The sequence below is a fragment of the Dasypus novemcinctus genome, chromosome 18, assembly GCF_030445035.2.
Source record: "Dasypus novemcinctus isolate mDasNov1 chromosome 18, mDasNov1.1.hap2, whole genome shotgun sequence".
NCBI classification, from domain to species: domain Eukaryota; kingdom Metazoa; phylum Chordata; class Mammalia; order Cingulata; family Dasypodidae; genus Dasypus; species Dasypus novemcinctus.
In genome coordinates, this window is record NC_080690.1 from 41,149,780 (window position 1) to 41,176,938 (window position 27,159).

General features: G+C 56.7%; 1 protein-coding gene across 4 annotated transcripts in view; it reads left to right on the forward strand.

Moving 5' to 3' along the window:
• Positions 1-27,159, forward strand: part of ZNF423 (zinc finger protein 423) — a 327,078-nt gene that overhangs the window by 185,637 nt on the left and 114,282 nt on the right. For all 4 annotated transcript variants that reach the window (XM_058280049.2, XM_058280050.1, XM_012521061.4 and 1 more), the window contains 2 exons: positions 8,536-11,750; positions 17,764-17,848. In XM_058280049.2, coding sequence (XP_058136032.1) covers positions 8,536-11,750; positions 17,764-17,848 — 3,300 coding nt within the window. The remainder of the gene's footprint in view (positions 1-8,535; positions 11,751-17,763; positions 17,849-27,159) is intronic.

The following is a 27,159-nucleotide window of genomic DNA, read 5'->3' on the forward strand; positions in this document are numbered from 1 at the left end:
CGTGCTGCCTGGGGGAAGCATGGACGAATACAAGCTGCTGCTATTTCTGCTAATAGCGTACTCTGAAGTCAAGATTTCAGGTGCAGCCACGGCAGCCTCTGGTGGGCCCCGTGGCCGATGGCTGAGTCTCCTTGGCCTGGCTCCGAGGAAGGACCTTGTCCTTTAGTCTGTACACCACCGTTGCCTCACCCTCCTCATCCAGTCCTTTAGGACAGGGGCTCTTAACCTTTTTTGTTCCATGGACCCCTTTGCCAGTCAGTTGAAAACCATGGACCCCTGACTAAGTCCACACTGTACTGTGTGTTATTTAATAAATACATCGCACCTGCACCAACACGTCTCCAAAAGAACAAATTTTTTTATTTTTATTTTCAGTTCAAGCACAGGGACCCCCTGAAATCTTTCCACGGACCCCCAGGGGGTCCATGGCCCCCTGGTTAAGAACCCCTGCTTTAGGAGAGTCAGCTATCGAGATGCAGGGCTGATTACTGCCATTGTAAAAGGTTTTTTTTTTTTTTGTTTCATTTTTCTCTTTTTTAAAGTGCTTTAAAGTGTCAAAAGTTTGGTTTAGAGTTTAAACTTTAGATAGCGATTAATTGGCAGAAGGGTAGGACAGACAAGAATAGGGAAACCTTAGATGCCAGGTGCCTTCTGCAGCCATTCCAGAACCAGACACACAGATAGGCTCAACAAATACTTGCTGAGTAAAACAATCAGCTAAATCTGGAGCTAGCAAAAGCTGGGATGCCTGCGCTTCATATTCCTCATTCCTGTACCCAGGGTAGACATCACTAATGGATCGCAGACTCTTCGAGTGCCAGAGATTCTTAGAGACCAATTCATCTGATTCTCTCAAGAGGTAGGGAAATGAAAGCACAAAGAGGGAATGTACTTGCCTGTACTCATGCAGAACAGATTCTAGCAGAATCACAGATTCTAGCAGAGTCAGAGTCTGAATGCAGACCAGTAACCATTTCAATCACTTTGGCTCACAGACCAGTGCTCTGGGCTCGAAGCTCCACCCTCTGGCTGTGACTCCACCCACTGGGTTTAAGGCCGTATCCTCTGCGGCGGGCTTTCGTTTTCATGAAAGAGAGTACATGTTTGTAGCTGATAGTTTTACAGGCCTTTTTCTTGCCTTTAGAGCTTTGGGTCGCTGGCAGCCTTCTTACGTTTTGTGCCTTTTCTGTCCTTTTGGGTCCAAGCTGGCAGCATTTCTGCTGGTGTAAAATTCTCAAGAACCTTATGGGTCACCGGTGTTTGTCCAGGAGATTCACCCCATTAGTCAGGGGGCTCCCCCACAGATATTGCCCAGGTAGTCCTCTCCGTACTTGAGCCTTCTGCTGAGGCGGCTATGGGACAGTACCCCCGGATTCCTACGTGCTCTTTCATTTGATCCAGGGCATCTGTAAGTCATACCTTTAATTTCTTCAGAGCCCTTGTGTGATGGACTCCTCTGACCTTTTGAGTTTTCTGATCTTAGCAAAAGATTGTTCAGTCACACCCTCAGCCTTTTCTCTATAAATGCTTTCCTGACAGTGAATCTCTTGCAATCTGCATAGGCTGAGGATTTCCAAAATCTATCCATTCATGGGTTCTTTTTGTTTAAAAACCCTTTTCTCAATTTCTTTCTTTCCTCTTGCATTTTTTTTTTTTTCATAAGCAGTAAGAAAGCAGGCCATACCTTCATCCTTTGCTTGGAAATCTCAGCTAAATATCTGAATTTATCCATTAAAAGTTTTGCTTTCATAATGATTGTTGGACACAACCAAGAATACACCCAGTGACCCCTCTGAGCTGAATTTGCATTACTTCATGTCTGGAAAGTCCCCTGTTGAGGTTTTTGCTGCCTCTGTGGGAAGCATCAGTCTGTGGTGTGCCCTGAGCATGCTCATGTCTTCTAGCTCTTGTTACTTTGGGCTCTGGGGAACATTGACCTGTTCTCCTGGGGTCCCTCAGGATGCCAGGATGCTTTGTGCCCACTCTGGGTGGACTTCACCATCAGCTGGGATTGGCGCTGTCCTTTTCTCTGGCTGGAGCCCTGACCAGCTCTACTGTATCTGCTACGTCTTATCTCTGCTTGAGCAATAGGATTTTGGAGACTCTGCCCCAAAGCTTCCCTTTTCAGAGAGGATGGGCACTTCCTTTCTTGGAAGGGAAAATCTGGTGGTTAGTAGTTCCTTCTCTAACAGCGGGAGTCAGGAGACCCCTCCCTCAATTTGCTCAGGGCCCTTTGAAGTGCACGCCCACATTCTGCTGCTCATGGCAGACATCACCAATTGCTTTCAGCACTCGTTTCCTCTGCGTCCAGAAACGGCCTCAGACTCTTTCTCAGCACATTACTTTAGGCTACCCCATCCCTGAGAGTTACTTTCTCCCTCTGGGCCTCAGCTTCTCCTTCTCTATCATGTGGAATTGGTATAGATGGTTCCTGAGCCTGTGGTCCTGGTTCTCTTGAGCTTGGGAAAGGGCCACAGCTATTGCTATTCCATTCCTGGCCCTCTGGATAGGGCCAGTAGGGAGGCTTTGTCCAGAGCACCACAGAGCTCTGTCCTGTGGGAAACTAGTCTCCTTGGCAATTTTCTTTTTTTTCCAAAGAAATAGGTGGGTGACGAGGAGACTTGATGGGGCTGCATGAATTGTCAGGTCTTTTGGGGGTTTTTGTAGGGGCAGGGAGAGACTCTGCATGGCTGCAGAATGACCTGAGATGACCAATTATGATCATCTGGAAGGAATTTGGAGACCGAGATTTCCAAATTTCCATTTTACCACCGAGGCACCTGAAGCGCAGGTCTCCCGACTGACTCCTTGTCCCGTGCTCTCCTCTGCCCCCAGTGCATGCTCCCACAGGTTCCTTGCTTGCTTGAAGTCAGCCTTCTCCCTTACATGGTCTGGCGTTTCCATGGGGCAGGACCCAGGAGGGATGTGCTTGGGTGACCCCCATCCCTGGCCCCCAGCAAAGACTTGGATGAAAACTTCAGTCCTGGGACTGGCTCAGTGCTTGTGCCTCTGGAGCTGATGGAGCTCCCAGCCCCGAATGTCCTTGAAACCTGGAGCTACCTGGGCCTCGGCTCCCTTCTTCCTTCCTCCCACTGCAGGGACCCCTCCTCCATGTCCTTTTCGAGACCATTTACCCCCTTGCCTAGCTTCGGTGATGGAGGCTCTCTTCTCCACAGCCGTCGCTCCCCTTGCGGGAAGGTCCACCCTCAGCTTGCCTTCTGTGGTCTGTGGGTTAGCCACGCCCCTCCCTGGCCAGGCAGCCCCTCTGGGCCACCACCTGAGTCTCTGTGAGAGGAGGAGCCCTGGAGACCCTGCCGCTGCGGCTCCTGGTGAGCGTGGGCCCGTGGGAGGCCGCCCCGTCTGCACCTGGCGAAGTTTGTCCCAGGCTGCCTTGTGACTGCTGCGGCCTCCAGGTCCTGCTCCGTGGACGCCCCCGGCGTGGCCACGCGAGGTGTGTTCTCAAGCCCAGTGAATGTCCCTTTTACCACTTAATTGCCTTTTTATTGAAATGTCTCCCTCTTTTATGCTCATTTCAGTTCTCTTCCTGCCGTAGACAGCAAAAGCCTCATCTAGCCCTTTTCCTACCAGGCCTCTTTAAAAATGACTTGAATCTCCGTTCTGAAAATGATTTTTCTACTCACTTTGTTACCTTTTTTGGATTTTTAAACACCTTCCTGTTCCAGGGACAGGGGGAAGCCGAGGGTCCCGCATTGGATGGCCCCTCCTGCCAACAGAGGGAGGCAGAGGGACATAGGTGGGGAAAGAACTAACTCTGAACCAGGCTAACTGGGTTTGAATCCTAGCTCTATTGCCTGCAAGCTGTGTGGTATTAGGCAAGTTACCCAGCCTCTCTGTGTCTTGGTTTTCTCATCTGTAAATGGAAATAATAATCCTTCTATTTTGTGTTGTTGAGATGATGATATAGTTAATGCACATGTGACTTTTAGCAGAATGCCTGGCCCATAGCAAAATCTGTGTAAACATATACTTGAAAATGAAAAAGGTAGCTGGTTGAGTGGACTTTTCCTGAACATACCTTCTCCCTGGGTTCTGCAATGCTCAAGTTAAAGGCGACCCGGGGATTGTCTGTTTTCACATCCCTTTTGTACATCTGCCAGAGCACGTGAGTTTTAACATTGGTCCACGGGTGTTGTCTAATAGTCAGCCTGAGAAGAGTGTTATCGCTATAAGAAAAGAAAACCCTCTCCCGCTGCTGACATCCCTGCAAATACGACCTGGGCTTTGGCCGTGGCTCATCCCTCCAGCCTGCTTCTCAAGCACCAAGCTAAGTGCCCCCCGCCCCCAAAGCAAAATGCATTTGGAGGGGGAGAGGCAGCGGCAGCCAAGGTTGAATGTTATTTGAATAAAAGGCTTTATACAGGACAATCGGAGTTTGGGGCTTTATATGTCAACATGCCCATTTTCCCTGATTGGGCCTTTTCAATTTAAGGGGCCTTATTTTCATTTCAATTCAGATGATTATAATCTCAGCAGTTGCTCAGGTTTTCACTCCTAGAATAATAAGCTTTGCTTTAGTTTTGAAACTTGTTTGCAGAGAAATAAAGCCAACCAGCCAACCCCACAATGATTCTCTGGCCCTGGGCAGATTAAGAGTCTCCTTCTTGAAGGCTAGCGGGTGAAGAGTGGGTATGGGGCCTGGGTGGGTAGGTCCCGCACTACTGGGGGATGCGGCGAGACTCTGAGCCGCCGGTGCTCTGGCCAGACAAGGCTGAGCATCTGGCTGGGAGAACAGGGGCAAGTTACACCCTGGAGCCTCAGTGTCCTCATCTCTAAAATGGGACGTCCCTGCTAACCAGCAGATCTGGTGTTTGTGAAGCTGATAAGAAACTCACTGCCGTCATAGATGCTCTAGAGCACAGTGCTGGCATGTGCTCGATAAATTTCTTCTGAGATTAGCACTAGTGATATTCGTTAGTGTTATTAGTTATTACTCTTAGTTTTTAGTATTTGTATTGGTCAAATAGTGGTTTTGTTTAACAGCTTTATGAAAGTATTATTTACATACCATAATATTCACTTGTTTTAATTGTGCAATTGAGTAATTTTTAGTGAATTTCCAGTCGTGCAGCCTAATTCACTGTCTAGTGTTAGAACACTAGATCCCTGTTGCCCTTTTGCTGTCACTCTTTGCTCCCACCTCCAGTCCCTGGCACTGGTTAATGTGCTTCCTGCCTCTAAAGATGTGCCTTTGTTGGGCTTTTCATGTAAGTGGAATAACAGAGCTTTTCACCTTAAATTTTTTCACCCACGCCTCAGTGATGAGTCCCTTTTTCAGATAGAGAAACAGCCTGAGAAGGTCAGAGGAACGTTGGCTGGGTGGAGGGGGGCTTCGGGCGGGACCCTCTGCCCTCGGGCCCTCAGGCAGCCTGAAGGGCTCGGGCGCTGGTGACCCCAGGTGGGCGTCCCTGCACGGTGGACACCTGAGGCGGCCATTGCTGGGGGGGCTGCCCCAGAAGCTGCCCCGGCGGTGGGCTTGCTTCCCTTTCTTTCTTTACAGTGTCGTTCTGCAGGCCCCGAGGATGTGCACGTCTGTGCAGATGGGCGAGCATTTCTTTAGGATCATGCCTGTTCGTAGGTTTGCTGGTCATCGGGTAACCATTTACACTTTTGGTAGATTTCATGAAAGTGCCCTGCAAGAGAAAAGCACCAATCTAGCTTCCCTCCAGTTTGGAATAAGTTTATGTCTGTTTTCCCATTCTATGACACAGGGGATCCTCCATCTTTTTTTCATTTTTGGTTTTCCAGTGGGTCTAAAATGGCACTCTACTATTGTTATTAAAGCAGTGCATTTTCCTGATAACTAATGAGAGTAAATATTTTTTCATGTGGTTACCAGCAGAGGGAAAAAAAAGAAGGAAAAGCCAAAAGAGCAATGCTTGTCCAGCCTTGGTCACGTGACCAGGGCGTCTGTTGTGTTTCCGTCACCCCATTTTCGAGGGCCTTGGGACCCCAGGTTCGAGCCCGTGCCCTGTGCTCAGGGGCCCTGTGAGCTCAGGGTGCTTCGCCTCCTGGCCCTTTCCTGGGAAGGAATCAGTGGGTGGCCCCGGTTGTCCCCATCCATGGGAACTCAAAGGCTGTCCAGACTGTCACTGCATCCAAAGTGTCACATGTGCTGGCGTTGCCTCTTGATTTCTCACCTACACGCTGTGTTCTGTTTGTCCTGAGGAAGCTCTTCCAGACCCTCGTCATGGTGAAGGGAACTGGGTGTGCTGGGGTCAGCCCTGGAGCAGTCGTTTCCGCAGGCGAGTCACTCAGGCTGTGCCTCAGTTTCCTCATCTGTACATTGGGAGTGGCCAGGGGCCCGTCTCCTCCGTGGTCGTGAAAAGTTGCAGAGTGCCAGAGACAGAGCTTGAGTGAGTCTGAGCTAAGACATGAAAAAAAGAGCCAGTGGAGCCTGGCCAGGGGACCAGGGCTGAGCAGGCCCCTCAGCCACCCTAGCTCCAGCCATCTCCTCCTTTTTGGGCCCCTTTTGTCTGCACCCTGCAGAGCCCAGCTGGCAAGAGCTGGGAATTAGCAGGCAGCGGCTGCGGGCGCCTCCCGCCGCGTCTAATCCGTGGAACTGGCAGCCGCTGCGTCCTTCCCGTCCAAAGGGCCCTGTAACGTGAGGCCCCCCAGGGGAGCTGGCGTCCTCATCCAGGAGGGGCTCTGGGAGGCGCCCCGATGGGCTGGGTGGCCAGGCTTCGTTGGCGGGAGGCTGCTGGGAGACGCGGGACTTGGAGGTGGGAGCTCTAGAGCTGCGTCCATCCAAGCGGAGCTTTGCCAGTGGTGCCAGCTGCGTCAGGCAGATCTCCACACGGTCAGGACCAGGGGGCCAGGGTGGGCACCGGGTAGTGGGTGTAAGCATCCCCCCAAGACCCAGGGCCAGGCTTTGCTAGGTCTTTTAAGTCTTGGGGTCAGCCAGCTACTGGATGCCTTGGGGTAGGGGAACCTAGGGTACATTTTTTGTCTCTGTGATTTTGAGTGTATGTATGTGTGTGCATGTGTGTGATTGTGATAGTGTGTGTTTAAGTTTGTGTGGGAGTGTATTGTGCAGGTGTACGTGTGTTTGTGCATGAGTGTAAATGCATGCTCAGTATGTCTGAGTTTTGGGAGCGATGTGTAAGGTGTGTGCATGTGAGCGTGTGTGTATGTGTTTATGTGTGCAAGCATATATGTCCGTGTTGGTGAATGCCTCTGCCCCTTCCCTTCCCTTCCTTTCCAGAAGCCAAGGCCTGGCTGCCCCTGGGCCAGAACTTTCTGGCTTGGGTCAGGGCAGGCTTTGCTGCAGCTACGCGGGGCAGGTGGGGCTGGCGAGCTGGGGCAGCGGTTGATTTCCTCAGGGTCACCAAGGAAGGTTGGTGCCTTGGAAGCTGAGCTTTTGTTTGTGTCTCCCCTGCCCGCAGCAGCCTGTGGTCCATTTCATTCATTATTAAGTTTTAAATCCACCCGACCTGAAACACGAGCCGCGGAACTCGCTCTCGCTCGCTCTGGCGCTGCCGCCCCGCAGCGACGCGGGAACTTTCCCGGCGTTATCCGCGGAGTCCTGCGTGCCTTTGTTTTCCCAGGCCCTGCCACCACCAGCGTTGGCTTGATCGTCCTCGAAGTGGGTGGGAGGGTGCCCCGTCCAGGGAGTCTGCGCAGGAAGGGCCACCCTCGCCCACTGCGGGGGGTCCCAGGGCCGCCGGGCTCTGAGCTCTGTGGCCCGCTGGGGCCCTGATCCTCCCTCTCTTCACCGTCGCCGTTGGGCCGTCTCCTGGCCTCCCGGCTGGATCAGGCATAAATCCAGGGGGTGGACGGAAACAAAGCAAATGAGCCCCCTTAGGATGGTTTGGGCTGGGAAACTACAGTCCCTGCTCAAGAGCCCGTTGCTGACCGCCCGGGTGACGGAAGCCACGAGTCTGTGGCTGCACCGTGATGCCTCTGTGTCCTTCCTCCAGCAGCAGCGTTGGCTCCGTCAGCCCCCACCCCCAGAGAGTGCAGCTCGGCCCACTGCGTTCAAGTGCATCTGCTGCTGCTTTTTTATTTTCATTTGTTCCCTTGCCAATGTTTGTCTGTCCCCCAAGGATCGGTCAGATTTTCCAGCAGAATGAGAGTCGCAGGGCCCGTCGACTGCCAGGTCCTGATCAGGTGATGGGCCTTGTCTTCCTTTTGGCCCCTGGGACTGATGTCTGTGAGGTCATTTCCAGTGACTTTGTCCAGCCCCCCACCGCCCACCCCGGCCTCCCTCTCTCAGCAGGGGAGTGGCCGGGAACCTGCCTCCCTGTGGGGAGAATGCACAAGGGAGAGGGCCCCGGGCAGGTGCTGCTACGGGAGGAGGCATCTCCCTGTGTGTCCTGTCGGCTTCCCCGTGCCACGTCGTCCGCAGACTGGAGACCTCGTGTCCCCTGGCTTCCGGCCCCCCCGGGCGCTCCCGACCCCTCCGCCGGCCGCCAGCTGCACACCCCAGCCCCAGAGCTCTCGAGAAGCCGGATCTGTCCTTGTATCTCCGCGGCCCTGGGAATTGCCTCTAATCTCCTCTCCGCCTTCCCCCTGCAGATGGTGACGACGACCCGCAGCTCTCCTGGGTGGCCTCGTCTCCCTCCAGCAAGGATGTTGCGTCACCCACGCAGATGATCGGTGATGGGTGTGACCTCGGGCTCGGCGAGGAGGAAGGGGGCACGGGCCTGCCGTACCCTTGCCAGTTCTGCGACAAGTCCTTCATCCGCCTTAGCTACTTGAAGAGGCACGAGCAGATCCACAGCGACAAGCTGCCGTTCAAGTGCACCTACTGCAGCCGCCTCTTCAAGCACAAGCGCAGCCGCGATCGGCACATCAAGCTGCACACGGGCGACAAGAAGTACCACTGCCACGAGTGCGAGGCGGCCTTCTCCCGCAGCGACCACCTCAAGATCCACCTGAAGACTCACAGCTCCAGCAAACCCTTCAAGTGCTCCGTCTGCAAGCGCGGCTTCTCCTCCACGAGCTCGCTGCAGAGCCACATGCAGGCGCACAAGAAGAACAAGGAGCACCTGGCCAAGTCGGAGAAGGAGGCCAAAAAGGACGACTTCATGTGTGACTACTGCGAGGACACCTTCAGCCAGACGGAGGAGCTGGAGAAGCACGTGCTCACGCGTCACCCCCAGCTCTCGGAGAAGGCAGACCTGCAGTGCATCCACTGCCCCGAGGTCTTTGGCGACGAGAACACGCTGCTGGCCCACATCCACCAGGCCCACGCCAACAAGAAGCACAAGTGCCCCATGTGCCCCGAGCAGTTCTCCTCAGTGGAGGACGTCTACTGCCACCTGGACAGCCACCGGCAGCCTGATTCCAGCAACCACAGCATCAGCCCTGACCCCGTGCTGGGCAGCGTGGCCTCCATGAGCAGTGCCACGCCTGACTCCAGTGCCTCCGTGGAGCGCGGCTCCACGCCGGACTCCACCCTGAAGCCACTGCGGGGGCCGAAGAAGCTGCGGGACGATGGGCAGGGCTGGTCCAAGGTTGTCTACAGCTGCCCTTACTGCTCCAAGCGGGACTTTCACAGCCTGGCTGTGCTGGAGATCCACCTGAAGACCATCCACGCGGACAAACCCCAGCAGAGCCACACGTGCCAGGTCTGCCTGGATGCCCTGCCCACCCTCTACAACCTCCACGAGCATGTGCGCAAGCTGCACAAGAGCCACGCCTACCCCGTCATGCAGTTCGGCAACGTCTCTGCCTTCCACTGCAACTACTGCCCCGAGATGTTCGCCGACATCAACAGCCTGCAGGAACACATCCGCCTCTCCCACTGTGGCCCCAACGCCAACCCGCCTGACGGCAGCAACGCCTTCTTCTGCAACCAGTGCTCCATGGGCTTCCTCACCGAGTCCTCCCTCACCGAGCACATCCAGCAGGCCCACTGTGGCGTCGGCAGTGCCAAGCTTGAGTCCCCGGCCGTGCAGCCCACGCAGTCCTTCATGGAGGTCTACTCCTGCCCCTACTGCACCAACTCGCCCATCTTCGGCTCCATCCTGAAACTCACCAAGCACATCAAGGAGAACCACAAGAACATCCCCCTGGCCCACAGCAAGAAGTCCAAGGCAGAGCAGAGCCCCGTCTCGTCCGACGTGGAGGTGTCCTCCCCGAAGCGGCAGCGGCTCTCGGCCAGTGCCAACTCCATCTCCAACGGCGAGTACCCCTGCAATCAGTGCGACCTCAAGTTCTCCAACTTCGAGAGCTTCCAGACCCACCTGAAGCTGCACCTGGAGCTGCTCCTGCGGAAGCAGGCGTGCCCGCAGTGCAAGGAGGACTTCGACTCGCAGGAGTCCCTGCTGCAGCACCTGACAGTGCACTACATGACCACGTCGACCCACTACGTGTGCGAGAGCTGCGACAAGCAGTTCTCGTCGGTGGACGACCTGCAGAAGCACCTGCTAGACATGCACACCTTTGTGCTGTACCACTGCACGCTGTGCCAGGAGGTTTTCGACTCCAAGGTGTCCATTCAGGTGCACCTGGCTGTGAAGCACAGCAATGAGAAGAAGATGTACCGCTGCACGGCCTGCAACTGGGACTTCCGCAAGGAGGCCGACCTGCAGGCGCACGTCAAGCACAGCCACCTGGGCAACCCGGCTAAGGCGCACAAGTGCATCTTCTGCGGGGAGACCTTCAGCACCGAGGTGGAGTTGCAGTGCCACATCACCACGCACAGCAAGAAGTACAACTGCAAGTTCTGCAGCAAGGCCTTCCACGCCATCATCCTGCTGGAGAAGCACCTGCGTGAGAAGCACTGTGTCTTTGACGCCTCCGCCGAGAACGGCACAGCCAACGGGGTGCCACCCGCCGCCCCCAAGAAGGCCGAGGCGGCCGAGCTGCAGGGCATGCTGCTGAAGAACCCCGAGGCACCCAACAGCCACGAGGCCAGCGAGGACGACGTGGACGCCTCGGAGCCCATGTACGGCTGCGACATCTGCGGGGCGGCCTACACCATGGAGGTGCTGCTGCAGAACCACCGGCTGCGGGACCACAACATCCGGCCGGGCGAGGACGACGGCTCGCGCAAGAAGGCTGAGTTCATCAAGGGCAGCCACAAGTGCAATGTGTGCTCGCGGACTTTCTTCTCCGAGAACGGGCTCCGGGAGCACCTGCAGACGCACCGGGGCCCCGCCAAGCACTACATGTGCCCTATCTGCGGTGAGCGCTTCCCCTCGCTGCTGACGCTCACCGAGCACAAGGTGACCCACAGCAAGAGCCTGGACACGGGCACCTGCCGCATCTGCAAGATGCCCCTGCAGAGCGAGGAGGAGTTCATCGAGCACTGCCAGATGCACCCTGACCTGCGCAACTCGCTCACGGGCTTCCGCTGCGTGGTGTGCATGCAGACCGTCACCTCCACGCTCGAGCTCAAGATCCACGGCACCTTCCACATGCAGAAGCTGGCGGGCAGCTCGGCCGCCTCCTCCCCCAACGGCCAAGGCCTGCAGAAGCTCTACAAGTGCGCCCTGTGCCTCAAGGAGTTCCGTAGCAAGCAGGACCTGGTGAAGCTCGACGTCAACGGGCTCCCCTACGGCCTCTGCGCCGGCTGCGTGGCCCGCAGCGCCAATGGACAGGTGGGCGGCCTGGCCCCGCCCGAGCCCGCCGACCGGCCCTGCGCCGGCCTCCGCTGCCCCGAGTGCAGTGTCAAGTTCGAGAGCGCCGAGGACCTGGAGAGCCACGTGCAGGTGGACCACCGCGACCTCACACCGGAGAGCGGGGGGCCCCGGAAAGGCGCCCAGACGTCACCGGTGCCCCGGGTAAGTGCGGCCCACCGGAGGAGCCGCCGCGCCTGGTGGCCTTCCCTTTCCTGGTGCCGGGAGCGATGCTGTGGGGTGGGGGCTGGGCACCTGGCTCCGCAGTGGACTCCCCGGGTTGCCTCTCCCTTTGGCCGATGTCGTTTTTCTCTCTGCCCTCGGGTATGAAGGCTCATCTGGGCTCTGGGGGTGGCAGTTGTCTCTGTCTTGCTGAATCGTTGGTCTGGTCTGGTGGCCGGCACCCAGCTGTGGCTGTCCTCTTTGTTATTGGTCTGGGGTGGCCTTATTCACTTGCTTGCTGATCTCCTTGGGCGCGTTGTTTAGTGCCTCTGGGTTTTAACTCCAGAGTCTTCTGACAGTTCAGTCCATATACAGGTAGACTTTCGAGGGTCAGAGCCTTGGTCGTGCCAGCTGTAACCACCAGCTGCTGCTGTCATCACCAGCGTCATCGTTATGGCTAGTGCAGCCTCACTGATGGGTGCAGGCGTTCGTCACGTTTGTCTTGAACACCCATTATGGTTGGGGGTGCCTGGGAGCAGCCAAGGAGAACCAGTCATGGATTCTGCTGGGGGCTCATGGACGGGGGAGCCGCAAGACCAAACCAGTGGGTTTCTGTGAGGCAGGGGAAGGGTGGGGATAGGCACGGGGGGTTCCCGGGTGGTGGGCCTGGGACCTGCCAGCCTCCTCCTGGCGGGGCCTTGGGTGACAGACAGGCCGGGCCTGGGGATTCCCGGGTTTGCGTCATCTGTTTCCAGACCGGGAAGGTGCTGAGTGGTTCTCGGGGGCTTCTTTCCCTGGAGGCCGCTGTTGGCGCCCCTGGCAGGGAGGTGGGGTTTGGGGAAAGGCCACCTGCCACAGGTGCTTGCCGGAAGACAGGGCGTTTGCTGAGGGGCCGGGCTCGGGTGGGCTTGGAGCTGGGCCTGGAACCCCGGGATGTCCAGGGAAGAGGGAGAAGGAAGAGTGAGGGAAGGGGGAGTCCTCAGTGGAAGGCCTTGGCAACCTCTGGCCTGGCCCCCCTCGGTTTTACAGACGGGTACCCCTGTTTACAGACAGGAAGCCTCTGGGTGAGCTGCGGGTCTGTCTGGGGACCCGAGGCCTCTCTTGAAGGAGCTCCTTTGAGGGGCTGGAGCAGCCCCGGCCTCAGGCCTCCTGGCCGAGCCAGGCCCCAACACCAGAGCCCGGTGCATGCCCTGGTCACGGCTGCCAGCCTGGCCTGGCTGCTCCCCGCCTGGCTGGGCACGGGACTGCACCCGGGGAGCGTGTGGGTGCTGGGGTCAGGTGGCCCGGGCGAGGATCTCGGCTCTTCCAGGAGCCAGCTGGAGCTGGGCCTCCTGGGCCCTGTGCTCACCTGGGAGGAGGGTGGGATAGCACCTCCCTCCAGATCGGGCGCCCCGCGGAGGCCCCAGGGTGCTTTCTGGATCCTTCCCCCCAGCATCTGCTCTGATTGGTCATCAGTCATTAGGCGTTGTGAATATTCTCCCTGCTGACCTCTGTGTTTTGCTCTGAGGATAAAGTGAGTAAAACTGGTGCTGGGCTGAGCTGTGCACTATGATGACAACTCACCCTGACGGGGGCCTGCTGTGCCAATGCTGTGTGTCTGTTTCATCCTCACAGCACTTGTTCACAGATGGGGAAGTGGAGGCAGAGGGCAGGCGGGTGGTTTGCCCCAAGCCCTCCACTTTTAAGGAGTAGAGAGGGCATCTGAGCCCAGGTGGTGTCCCCTCAGTGGCCTTGGGGCTAAAGCCTGTCCTGACTGCCGAGGGCTTGGGAGGGTGCATGTGGGGGTGGGTCCCAGGGTGGTCATCCCCATGAGCCCGGCTGCAGGCAGCATGGCTGGGCTGGACCCTTGGACCCCTTCTCCCCGGAGAACCCCACAGGTACCCAGCCCCTCCTGCACTGGGGGCCCTGCTGGCCCCAGAGCTGTGCCCACAGCCTTAGACCACACGCAGCCTCTGCCCCGGTTTGGCAGCAGGTACCCCTCCTTAAAGTCCCTACTGCGCGGGTGGCGCTCTCCTGGGCAGCGGCTCTTGTGTCATCTCCGTGGCAACAACCCAGGAGCCGTGTTGTGACCTCTGCAGTCTGGGGAAGGTGAAGCCATAGACCCACGGACCCATAGCCGTGCAGAACCGGCTTTCCGGGGGCCTGGCAGGTCTTCTCCCTGCCTCGGCCTCGAGAGAAGAGGGGGTGAGCCGAGAGCCCCAGCAACGTCTGCCCGGAGGCCTGGGCAGATGGCCGTTTGCAGAAAGGAGCCAGACAAAGCCCAGGTGCCTCCCCAGCGAAGGCAACTGCCCCCGGGGCCTTGCCCCTGCCTGGGCACGCCTTGGGGCAGGGGCCCAGCTGTCGTTAGCCCGCCTGGTCCCTCCCCCAGGACTCACTCATGTCAGAGCAGACTCAGGGGGCCGCGCAGGGGCTTGGGAGCTGGCAGGCTGGGACCCTCGGGAGAGTAGCCATAGCAACCAGCTCTCAGAGGACTGGGCTCCCATGGGGCCGAGGCGGCTGTCGGCTGGAGCGTGACGCGTCTAGGTTTCCCCCTCCCCCTCTGTTGATGGGTAATAACAGGCTCACCCCACCTTGCCACCAGCGTGGCAGACCCCGGCCCCCCAGCGTCTCGTGAGACCCTCGGGCGCCCTCCCCTGCCGGTGGGACTGACTGGGTGCACTCACGGCCCATCCTACAGCTGGGGAAACAGACATCCCGTTCAGGCTTTATGTCCAGCCGCCCCAGCTCTCTGCCACCTAGACCAGGGTTGTGCAGAGAGGTCTGGGGCATTGGGTCAACAGGGCAGCTCGGGCAAGGGTCCCCAGGGTGGCCCGCCTGGCCTGGAACCCCAGCTCCAGCACCCACCAGCTATGGGGCCTGGGCAAGCATGTTCACCTCTTGAAACTTCACTTCCTTCTTCCTTAACATGGAGCTGGCGGGGTAACAGTGATTGCCAGTGCAGAGAGTGCTGGCACGTAGTAGGTGCTCAATAAGAGCGGACTGTGCCTCTAGTCATGGCAGTTCCACACCCATGGCTGCTGTCTCCCCTCTCTCCACCCCCTCTTCCCGCCCTCCCTCTCCCGTCTTCGCTGTTCTCTGGTGTTTTAGTTTCCTGGGCTGGCTGCTTAAAGCAATACCATGAAATGGTTTGGTTTAAGCAAGGGGAATTTATTTGCTTACAGTAAGAGTCTGGGAAAATGTCCAAATCAAGGCGTATCAAGGCAGTGCTTTCTTCCCGAAGACCAGCTGCTGGCGATCCTTGACTCTTCTGCCACACGGCAAGGCGTGTGGCGGCGTTGGCTGGTCGCTCCCTCCGCGTCCAGGTTGCGCTGAGTTCAGCTTCTTGAGACTGTGGCTTTCTCTCTCTCTGTCTGAACTTCAATCTCTCATAAAGAACTACAGCAATAGCATCAAGACCCCTCCTGCCTGAGTGGGCCGTACCTGACCTGAAGTAGCCGTCAGAGAGTCCTACCCCTCAGGAGTGGATTCGATTTAAGAACATGTCTTCCTGGGGGCACACGCGGCTTCAGGCCACCACATCCGGGGGGGCCCTCCTTCTGTCTTGGGCCCGTCTTGGACGTTTCTCGGAGCAGCGCTGGGAGGCAGCCGTGGCCGCAGGCCTTGGGGTACAGTTTCGGGACACCTGGGCTGGCCCCAGGCAAGGGGCTCACGGCTGACAGGGGCTTCGAGTGCGTTCTAGTGGGGGCTGACGTTCCAGACGAGCAGGGGCCTGGGGAGCAGGGTAAGGGGGCACACCAGGGGCAGCCGAGGGCTGGGGCGTGGCCAAGGTTGGAGTAGGAGGGAGGAGGGACATGAGAGACAGGAGGGCGCCTCCTGGCCTCGTGGTCCAGCGACCCGCCCCTCGCTCAGGTGCCCTGGGCACCCTGGTTCCCATGCAAGGTTGGGAGGGCTGCTCTAGTGGGGGTGCCTGAGGGGATACCTGCCTTCGTGGGTGTTGGTGCTACTGAGCCTTGTGTGAATCTGTGCTTGCGTGTGAGTGTGTGCCTGTGTATGTGTGTGTCTGAGTGTGTGCCTGTGAGTAGGTGAGTGGGTGTGCCTGCACGCGGGTGGGTGCCTCTGTATGCCTGTGAGTGTGTATGTCTGAGTGTGTGCTTGTACGTGTGTGTTCCTGTGCATGCATGTGTGAGTGTATATGAGTATGTGTGCCTTTGTATGCTTGTGTGACTGTGTGTACATGTGTGTGTATGTGTCTGTGTGAGTGTGTGCTTGTGTGGGAGTGCACACATGCACACTTGTACATGGGGGTTTGTATCGGGGGCTCTGTGCACACACATGTACCAGAAGCTGCTTGTACAACTGGGGCATGGTTGGGAGTGCCGGGTGTGGGGGCCAGGGCTTCAGGGAGAGTCAAAGTGGGTGTGTCTGGGGTGAGCGTGGATGTGCCACGCTGTGTGAGCGGGGGACCATGAGGGGCTTCCCTGAGGTGCTGATCTGTGTGTCTGTGTCGCAGGGATCAGTTGCTGTGTGTGTGAGTGTGTTGGTGCGGAAGGGTCTTGAGTGTCGATTGTGACCGGGGGGAGTGAGTGCACGTAGGCAAGCCTGCCTGCCTGTGTGTGTGCGCACGTGTGCGTCCATGCCCGTGTGTGTGTGTGAACCCAGTCTCCTTCCAAGCAGCAGTTCCTATGGTCCCTCCCTTGGGAGCCCCCTGGGGCCCGTCCCTGTAGCTGGAAGGCCTGATTATCCGGCCGTGCCATCCCTTCACCAGGGGTGACCACGTGGCAGAGGGTGCTTGCAGAAGCTGCTCATCGCGCCCAGGCCTGGGTGGTTAGATTCCAGGCACGGGGAGCCCACTTCCCTCACTGCCGCTGGGAGGAGCAAACCACATCCCTTCAGTCATGGGCCCTTCCCCCACTGCTCTGGACTGGCCGTGGCTGTGGCCTCCAGAGACTTCCACACAGCACATCCATGGGGGGTAGTGCAGCCTTCCCCTCTCTCCCCCACCCCCGCCACTGCTGGAGCCACCTACAGGGCCTGGGCTGTCCTCGGATGGAAACTGCAGCGAGCATGATTCTTGCATTCATCCATCCATCCATTTGAATATTCAAACATCAAGGGCACTTTTACCTGCTTGGTGGAGTGGGGGTGGGGAGGTGCACTAGAGGGAATGAATGACTTAGACGTGGAGCCGTTCTGCTGGCCATTCCTCCCAATGACCAGGGACCTGGAGTGGAGCCGAGGTGGGGGCTGTTTTCTTGTGGCCTGAACAACCCCCTCTGCCCATGGTGATGCTGGACCCTCTAGCCCAATCCCCTCCGCACCCCCAACTCAACCTCTTTCTCCAGCTTTAGGGACTGGAATCTTCTGACATTCTCTTCTCCGATGGTTTCTTCCTGAGTTCAGTCATTCATTCAAGCAGCCTTTTCTTAGCACTCATAATAATCATAATGAGAGTTAAATGAGTCTACAGCACTCACGCTGGCCCAGACCCTGTGCTAGGTGGTGGATCCAAGTCCAAAGTTGTCTTTGGTTCTCTTTGTTCCTCCTGCCTTAATAGAGCATTTGGTATATATTATGTAGCAATTCTGTGCATTTATTCAACAAACACTTTCTGAGCACTTGCTCTGTTCTTGTTGTGGGACCCCAAAGGTGGACAAAACACATTCCTGGACCTTCAGGTGCTCCTGGTGCAATGGGGGAGCAGACAAGTCAACCAGTGAAGATGGATGGGTGGGCGAATGGGTAGGTCGGTGGGCAGACAGATGGGTGGGTGGGCAGAAGGTGGGTAGATGGAGGTGAGCTCACTGCAAGCAGGCCAGCCTCCCTCACTCCTGTGTGTGCTTCTGGCATGAGCCCACCTCTGGATGGGGCTGTTTTCCCAGGTGGCGCAGAGACCTGATGCTCGTCCTCCAGGCTGGTAGAACTGCATTCAGAGGGAGGTGGGAGAGGACGCTTGGAGAGACCTGGAAGGGGCCTAGAGCCCTCCTGGGAATCCTGGCCTCAGCTGCCCAGAGACTTTGGCTTTCTACTGTTTTCTACTCCCGACTCTCTGATTCCTTTCCTTTTCGTTCCCAAACAGAAAAAGACATACCAGTGCATCAAGTGCCAGATGACCTTCGAGAACGAGAGAGAGATCCAAATCCACGTTGCCAACCACATGATCGGTAAGAGACCATTTCCTCCCGGCCACGCTGGGGCCGCGGGGAGGGGGCCAGAACTGGTGGCTCCAATCATCATTCCAATGGCTCTGAGGGCAACAGCCGGAGTCGCCGCTGCAGTTTCTGCGACATCTCAAATGGGAGTGAAAACGCCCGTGCCAGAGCGTGGGCTCCATCCGAGCCTTCTTGTCGCAGCTCCTCTCACATTATAATCAGACTTTTGACAATCTCTTCCATTTCCGAGCATAAATTTCCCTCCGTTTCTGAAAAGAAGCACTTTCCAGTTGTCAAGCACTCAGGGGCAATTATGCCTCAATTTTGTATGTCATGACATTGAATAGATTTAACTGCTCACATTTCCCCACTAAACGTGATGAATTCCTCAGAGTTATTTTGGCACTTTTTCTATTCCTCTTCAAGTGGTATTGGACTTTGGGAAATTCAGCTTTTCTAGAAGGGGAGCTTTTCAGAGTGTCCACACTTGGCTGCAGGTAGCCAGGGCAGTGGTGGAGTTTTCCTTACCTTGCGTGGACAGGTGTGGCCCGCTGGCAGCTGGGGCTGCCCCCGTGGTCAGGGTGCATACAGCGGGCTTCCGAGGGGCAGGGACTGGTGCGAGGGGTGGTGGGTTTGGCTGTGAGGGCCTTGGAGAGCTCCTGGTATCTGGGCAGCCTGGGGCTTTGGTGGAAGTGTGACCATCTTCACCCCCTGTGTATTCTGAGCTGTGAGAACCCTTACTTACCCCCCCCCCAATTCTCCTTTTCTTAGAGCCATGCCAACAGGGTATTGTGCAGAATCCTTTCTTGCATGCATTTAGAAAAATTCACAGCTCCATGGATTCTCATGAACCAAACGCACCTGGGCAACCAAGACCCAGATCAAGTTACCAACCTTTCCAGCATCCGGAAGCTCTTGGCCCCCTTCCAGGTGCTCCTCACGCCACCCTGGTGTGGACCAGTTTAGGTTGTCGTGGACTTTATAGCATCAGAACCAGGCAGTTTCTGCTCATTTGTGGCTGGCGACTTTCCTCATTCAACGGCCTGCCTGGAGTTGGGGTTTGTTCACTCTTGTTCTGTATAATATTCCATTGTGGGAATCTGCCGCCGTTTGTCGGTTCTGCTCTTGATTTCCACTTTGGATTTGTTTCAGTGGCACTGCCATGAACTTTCTTGTACTTGCCTTTTGGTGAACATACATACGGGAATTTAATGGGAACCTTCCCAGGAGTGGACTGTCTGGGTCTAGGATATGCACTTGTTCCGTGTTTGTTTCCCGAGGGAGCTGGGTACCATTATGCTCCCACCAGCAGTGTGAGAGTTTTGCTTGCTCCACATCTTTGCCGTCATCGTTTTACATAAACCGTTTGCACTACAGCAGGGGACCCTCTTAGTGAAGATGTGCTCAGGGCCGGAGCGGGTCTGCTGGTCCCACCTAGCCATGGCGACGACAGGCTCAGAGGGCTTGGGGCCCACTGGCCCAGCTCCCCTGCACTTGGGCAGTCTTTCCTTCTGGTGATGCGGAGTGGGTTCCTGGGAGGTGCTGACCCTGATGGGGTCGGTGGTGGGGTTCACTCAGCAGCGAGGGGAGGGGGGATCTGAGAGGACAGGCCGGGCCCTAAGAGTCCCATCTGGCGGGGAACTTGGTGGCTTTTAAAATTCTTCTGTTTGAAAGGCCCCTGCTGGAGTATAGGAAGGAAATCTGCCATCAGTCACTGGCTGCTGAGAGCGCTTTCAAGGGAGTGTCAAGGAGGTGACGATGAAGATATCTAAAACTGTTTGCAGTTGTAGCAGGTGTTCGGCGTGCTCCTGTTTGTAAGCATGGAGGGCAGGAGCCGGCTAATTGGACTGCAGTGGTTTCAAGGTGTTTCCCACACCCCTGCCCCAGCCCCCCCACCTTTCCTTCTGTGTGGAAGCCGTGGTGTCCTCAGGCAGAGGGTGAGGAGGTTGCTCTTAACTAGAGTGGAGGGAAATGGAACGAGGGTTTGGCTGCGGGTTGGGCCTGCGCTGGAAGATGCCCTGTCTGGTGGCTGGACGGGGCCGTTGTCCGAGCCTGCTCTGCAGTGCTGCGGGCTGGCCTGGTTCCCAGGACACGTGGGAGTTGGAGGCCCGGGAGAAGGCAGCAAGGAGCCTGAGATTTCAGTCCAGGCGAGACGTTTATGCAACTGCAAGAAGTCTCCCACACAGGCCTTTGGCACCCGGCCACGGGCATGGATGGGGACTCCAGTGTGGACAGGCGTCCTCTCACTCTAACCTGCCCCACGAACCTCACCTGTCATTGACTGAGCACCTGCTATATGCAGAGACCTCTGCTGGTCCCACAAAGCTTGCAGCATTCCACAGAGATGACAGTGCCATGCCCATAGCACTGAGGGGAGGTCATGTTTGATAAGGATGCTGGTGAATGCCCTGCGTCCCTACCACCTGCCAGGTGCTTTCCATAGGTGCTATTTCCCCATCTTACGGATGAGCAGCCAGAGGCTAAGAGGTTATTTGACTTATCAATTCCTATATCCAGGAACAAGCAGTGCCAGGCTCTGAACAAAAGCCAGGCTAAGTCCACTGTGTTTGGAGCCTCTGCCAGGGCTTATGGTGGCCGAGACCTAGGCCTGCCCTCGGGTTCCTCATCCATAGGGAAGGTAGAGGGACATCCAGGTAAGTGCAGTGCAGTGAGGTCGATGCTCTGGGAGCTGGGACCACTGGGCTCGATGTGTCCTTCAGAATGGCCTGGGTCTTGAAGGATGAAGAGGAGTTTTCTCTGTGGCAGGGCCATTCCTGGCAAAGAAAGGCAGCGCCTGGAGAGCAAGGCCTCTCTCAGGGCTCAGTGCCGAGTGGAGGGCTTCAGACTTGGTACTGGATCCCGGATCTGGGGGCCTCTGGCAGGTTTTCCTGCAGATGTTTTATTTGGCTTCTCGATTAACCTGAAGAGGTGATCTCCAGGGGCCCAGGCTCCCTGGTGTGTACCTGGCTGGAGCTCGGCAGGAACTGCTCCCTCTCGACTGGACATGGACTCCCAGGCACCAGTCTCCACCTCCACCACCAGGTCCCTTTGAATTTGGCAGGGAGGGGAGGGCTGCTTGGCTCATTTGTGCCCCCTGCCTGGTCCCTGTGGGTGCCTGAGTGTGCAGCCTTGGACTTGAACAATAGGGTGCCTTTGAAGATCTTAGAGCAGGGTGGGGCCTGGACAGAGCTGAGTGCTTTAGGAAAATTAATCTGGGGCCACAGTGTTAGGGGCAAAAAGGTGGGATGAGAATGGTTCAGGGGTGAGGGGCTGGGGCAGGGGGAGAAGAGAAGAGGGCGTTGACATCACCCATTTTGACTTTGTAAGGGAGAATAGAGGGGGTGTGGGGTGTAGACAGGAGAGAATGGGCACAGGAGCCCTGCTCTGGGGCCGGCTCAGCAGGCTCAGCCACAACTCTTGGGGCTCAGGATCCCTGTGGACAGTGTCCCTTGCTAAATGGTCTGAGCCCAGACTGGCCGTCTGGAACCGGCAGGGGTGAAAGTTTCCCTTAGTGGCACCAGGGGACCTGGCGGATAGAAGCAGCACTGTTAAGCTTGGCAGCCTTCTCATAAACTCGGGGCACAGGGGTTCTGAGGCAGGCCCCCCCAGGGACCTGAACTGCTGGAGACGGCCCCCAGGGGACGGCGGAGCGGGCTTTCTGTAGCGGGGGCCCTCTGCGAGGCTCTGCCTCCCGAAGACCCTGGCTGATAGGATGACTCAGGGATGTCTCCTTGGAAACATTTTCCCAGCACCCTTCTCCCTGCTGCTGCTGGGGCGGGAGGGATTTGGAGCCAATAGCAAAGCACGGGTCTTTTGAAATCTTTTCAGCAGCAGGGGCTCCTTTGAGTCCTCTCTGCCGCCCCCCCCCCCCCCCCCGACACAAGCACAGAGAATGAGGGCCCCTCCCTCTCTGGGCCTCCCCCAGCTTTTGAACTGGTTTTAGATAGCCCCTCAAAAACTTGGCACAGCCCCACAGCTCTGGCTGCGGCCTCCTGCCGGGGGGGGGGGGGGGACCTGGCCCGGCCTGGCTGCCCCTTCCCCACGTCCCTCTGCTCCCCTGCCCCCCAGATTCTGGGAGGATGGCTCCCCCCTCTTCCCCTTCAGAAAATGGCTCTGCAGGAGGCCCCAGCCACAGGCTCCTCGGGGCCCTGCTGAGGGAGGGCTGAAGGGAGGCGCGTGGGGGGCCCGGCCCAGAGGCTGCCCCCTCCCCGCCAACATGGCAGGCGGCTGAGCGGGGAGGGGTCGTTTTCGGTCACCCCCGATGTGTGCACCGCCCTCCCCAGGCACTCCACCCAACGCTCCAAGGCCGAGCCTAATCGGGAGACCCGCAGCGTGCAGGTTTCCCAGGGCGGCCTGCCCTGCCCCAGCTGCCTGTGGGCGTCCCTCCTCTCGGCTCCCATTAGATGGGGATGGGCTGGACGAGTGGTCTGAGAACTTGTCCTTGAAATCACGAACTTGCTGCAACCCAGGTTGGGCCCCCAGGGAGTGACTCAGCCTCCAGGCCCCTGGCCACCCTTACTCAGGGCCTCCCGGGCCCTGCGGGGGCTGCGGAGGGTCACGCTGGGAGGGGCCAGTCCTCGGGGAGTCTCGTCAGGAACGCTCGCCCTCGGTGTCCTTGGAAAGGACAGCCAGGCCAGAGCAGGCCTGTCCCCGTGGAGCCCCGGCCACTCTGGGGCAGGTCGGCGCCTTCCCTGGGTGCTCCGGAGCGCTGGTCTTTGCCGTGGGGTGGAGGGGGCTTTGGAGGGTGAGCCTCTCCTACCTCCTGCCCGGACCTTGAAATGCCCCAGTGCTGGGCTCCTTGTTCTTCTCTGCCCTTGGCAGGTTGCGTCCTGCCCCCCAGCCCCGGGGGGTGGGTTGTGAGGCCTCTTTTCTGAGCTTCCATGGGAGGGGAAGGTTCTGCACAGGGAGTGTGTGTGTGTGAGACATGCACACGGAGAGAACAAGATGCACCTTCTCGCCTTTAGGAAGCACATCCCGGGAGGTGTTTGCAGGCTGCTTTGCAGGCCCAGAGTCTCCCCCCTCCTCTGCTGCTGGACCCAGGACCCTTGCTGAAGGCCTGAGCATTTCAGAGGGGGAGGCATCCCTGGTCCGAGGGGGAGAGTCTGTCCTACTCTCATACCAGGGAGATACAGACACCCTCAAATACAGCTGAAGAGCACATCTGGTGAGAAGGAAAAGAAAAGGAGGCTGCTGTTTACTTTCTGCTAAGAACACATGGTGGTGAATGGGGCTGGGTTGGGCTCTTAAAGAATGGTGCTTTTAATTCAGGTAACACAAGACCCCAAGCATCTGCCTAACCTAATATGTGATAAAAATGTCTCCTTCCCCCCTGGAGATTGCGTTTCAAGTTCTGGAACTGTTCTGTAAGAATAACAAGCCTGTACGGAGAGCCTGTAATCCAATCCCTTTTTTAAAAAATTTTTGCAAAACCCGAAAACTAGGGCATAGTCGTTTCCCCCTCAACAGGCCCCATGGGTCAGGGAACCAGCCCAATGGACTCAGTTTCCCTGACTTTGAATCCAGTTGGTCGAGCACTTTGGTCTATGGAGAATCCACCGGTTATCAATTTTAAGGTAGGGGAAATTTTATTGTTTTCTCAATTTCTTATGTGTGTGTGTGTCTGTGTGTGAAGAGAAGGAAAGGCCTGTGTGGGTAGGGTTTCCTCTAATGGTAACCTCATACTGTCAGTTCAGTAAGCGTTACTGAGATCTTTTGTGGGCTCTTTGGGGAAACTCTAGCCCAGTGAGGTGACGGTAACCTAAAAGGATAATTTCCACAAATTGCAAATCTAAGAGATGGGCACTCAGGGGACAGGCCTCTTACCCAACCTGAGCATTACAGGAAGGCTTCCTGGAGGAGGAGACACCCAATCAAGGTCTTAGAGAATGAGAAGTCAGGTGGGAAGGGCATCCCAGGCTCAGAGAACAGCACAAGCCAGATCAAAGAGAAGCTATGAATATGGAGAAAGTAAAGATGAATTCAGTCTCACTACAGAATAAATTGTGAATCAGGAGACAGGTGGATCCAGAAAAGATGGAGCGATAGAGTAATTAAGAGAAGATGAAGATGTTGATTAGGAGATCGTGGGTTGGAGAAAGACATGTAAAGGCCAGACCAGCAGGATTTGGCAATTGAGTGGCTGTGGGAGGAGTGATGACTCTGAGGTGTCGAGTTTTGGGTGACAAGTGGATGATGATATCTCACTAGAAGAAGAGCTGTTGGAGGCTGGCAAGGAAGATGCTGCTGCTAATGATGGGAAACATCTATGCGGCTTCCTAAGTACCAGGCCCTGCTATCCACTCAACCCACACACAACCCCAGAAGGAGGAGCTGATATCTCCGTTTTGTACCTGGGGAAATTGAGGTTTCTTGTCAAATGTCAGTAAGCAGCAGAGTGGGGGTTTGGACTCAGGCAGTGTGACTCCAAGTCTGTGCTCTTAACCCTGACACCTGAAGGCTCGTCAGCCTGGAGCTGAATATGTTGACAACTCAGCCTTGCACAGGCTGCCTTTGGGACACCCCTGGGCCACTGGGGTGTTGGTGTCTAGCTGGCCGCTGGACGTACGGGCAGGGAGCTCAGGAGAAAGGCCTGGGCTGGAGGAGCAGGTTCAGGGCTCGGCGTAGATGAGGAAGGAGACCAGGAGGATGAGGATGCATCGTGCCCGGGGAGCCAAGTGCCTCTCGGGATCGCTGTTGGGCAGCAGCAAGAAAAGCCCGGAGAGGCCCCTGAGAGGGAGGACGAAGAGGGTCTGCTGGACTCACACAAGAGGCGGTCGGCATCCCGGGGGTAAGCCGTCAGTGGAGCGGGGGGAGCAGTGAGTTGAGGGCGGGCGCAGCGACCCGTGGTGTAGACTCATCTTTCTCAGACTGGGGAAGGAAGGAGGGTAAAAAGCAGGAGTGGGAGGGGTCAGAGGGTCACAGGAGGGAGAGACCTTGGGTCTGAGGGGAGAATCAGCGGAGGGGGAGGAGGAAGGATGAAAGTGGGAGAGGAGAGGGGATACTGATGGAGGGGTCCCGGGTGGTACGGAATGGAACGAATCCCTGACACTGTCTTGCTTGGACCAGCCCACAAGCGTGTCCTTCTTCTCTTGGGCTCACGTTGCCATGGGCTTGGCAACCGGGATCGGTGAATCCCGTTTGTCTGATGCACTTTGTGGTCATGGAGCAGCTGGTCTACGACCGTTTCCCTTGCGTCTGTGTCTGGAGATGAGAAGCCCCTGTGGTGGGTGCTGTAGCCAGCGTGCCCCGGGGCCCGGCCTCCTCTGCTCGGAGCGCCCAGGAGGAGAGCTCCACAGTAGGCTTCTGACGCCCCGCGCAGGACGCCCTTCCTCTGCTGCCCGCCGGCTCTCGGGTTCTGGGGACCCTTCTGATGGCAGAGCACGCCCCTGGAAGAGTGGGGAACTCTCACTGGCTGGCCTAGACCATTCTCATGGGTGGCCTGCCTGTGCAATTCCCAGCTCCTCTAGCTGGGGAAACTGAGGCTGGGAGAGAAGGGAAGCGATTTCTGAAGATACACAGTGAGTCATGAGCCTGAGAGAGTGAGAATCCAAGGTCACTGATGGGCGCAGTTTCTCAGCAGAATCTTCTAGGAAGTTACTGATTTTCACTTTATCCAATAGATCTTTATTAAGCACGCAAGTTTGCTCAGTCTGCTTATAGACCATGGATGTGAATATTAATGAAAAATAGAGTACATGGCTCTATCACCTCATGGCTAAGTCATCGCTTCACCTTGGTATGCTTCACCTCCTCCTCTATAAAATGCCCCCATCTTAACAATACATGCTCGTTTAGGCAAGGGCTCTTTTGATGGAAACTTAGGAATCCAACTCACACTATCTGAAGCATTCTTGGCTCGGGTAATTGAAGAGTCCTGGGCTACATGGGGTATGGCTGGCTTCAGGTAGGGCTGGATCCAGGGCTTCCAGCAAGGTCCTCATCCATCTCTCTCCTGCCTCTCAGCTGTGCTTTCCTCTTCATTGCCTTCATTCCTGACGGGCTCCCCCTGCCACAAGATGACTGCTGATGGCCCTTGGCACAGCAGCCCCAGAGGAGAGGGCCATGTGCTTCCTCAGCAGCAGCAAAGGCTCGCTGGCCTCGGGAGGGTTGTGGAGCTGCCCACGCAGCAGTTATTATAGCCAGGGAGGTGGAGCGTGTTGATGGGAGAGACCCCCCCGCCCACCCAGGGAGCTGGGATGGGGCAGCACCAGCGCCTCCCCCAACAACGGGCCTGGTGAGTGTATTCTTAAAAAGAAAGAGGACTTCTATTTCCACAAGAAGGGGGCAGGCATGAGCAGAGAGGGGCACCACACCTACCATGTTGGAGGTTGTTTGGAGGAGTAAATGAGTTAAAATACATGAAAAATGCCCAGTACCCTGCCTGGCTCACATATGTGCTCAGGAAACAGTAGCTATAATTAGTAACATGATTAATGTAGCCTCTGTGTCAGGAACTAATTAAAGATAATGATAAAATGATGACAATGATAATGGAGTCCTTATTGAGAGAGGACAAACTGGTCTCACTGTGGCCATGCTAAGCCTTCTCCCCAGGTGCCAGCTTACGGCAGCTCAGAGGTGGCTGCTGAGGGCTTCCTGGAGGAGGAAGACTGGCCTCTGCCTTTGTCAAGCCTCAAAAGGGCTGCAGACCCCAAGGAGTAGCTCCAATCAGATGAGTGATTTGTTCATTGACTCTCTCATCAGGCAACATTTCTTTTCCTTCTTGAACACTTACTATGTGCCAGGCTAAGTGTGGATGCTCCAGCAAACAAAACAAAGTACTCACGACCCTGGAGCCTGGAGTCCAGTGGGGGAGGAGATGAGTGATAAACAGGGAGACAAATTAAACAAATAAGAAATCCAGGTCCTTTCAAATAGGGAGGTGTGCGTGCAGAAAGTGAGGGAGGGCCATGGGTGTGTGTGTGGCAGCACGAACCCTAGCCGGCTGGCGGCGGCCTCCTTGGGGTTGGTTTTCAAGGGCGAGAAGGTTTCTGTGGATGGTAAGACAGTGACGGCCCACTGACCTTAGTGCTCGAGTCCATGGCTCTGCATGTCCCTACCCTGTCAGAAGGGGGTTCCTGCAGGGTGAGGGTGGGGCGGCCTGGGGTTCTTGGAGGCTGCAGTGCCTCGAGTTCCCCCGTGGATGATGGCCAGGCCCTCTGCCCCAGGAGCAGCACCTTGAGATTCAAGCATTCTCTTTTTTTTTCTCTTTATTATTTTTTTAATGTTACATTAAAAAAATACAAGAGGTCCTCATATACCCCCCACCCCCTCACCCCACTCCTCCCACATCAACAACGTCTTTCTTCATCGTAGGACATTCA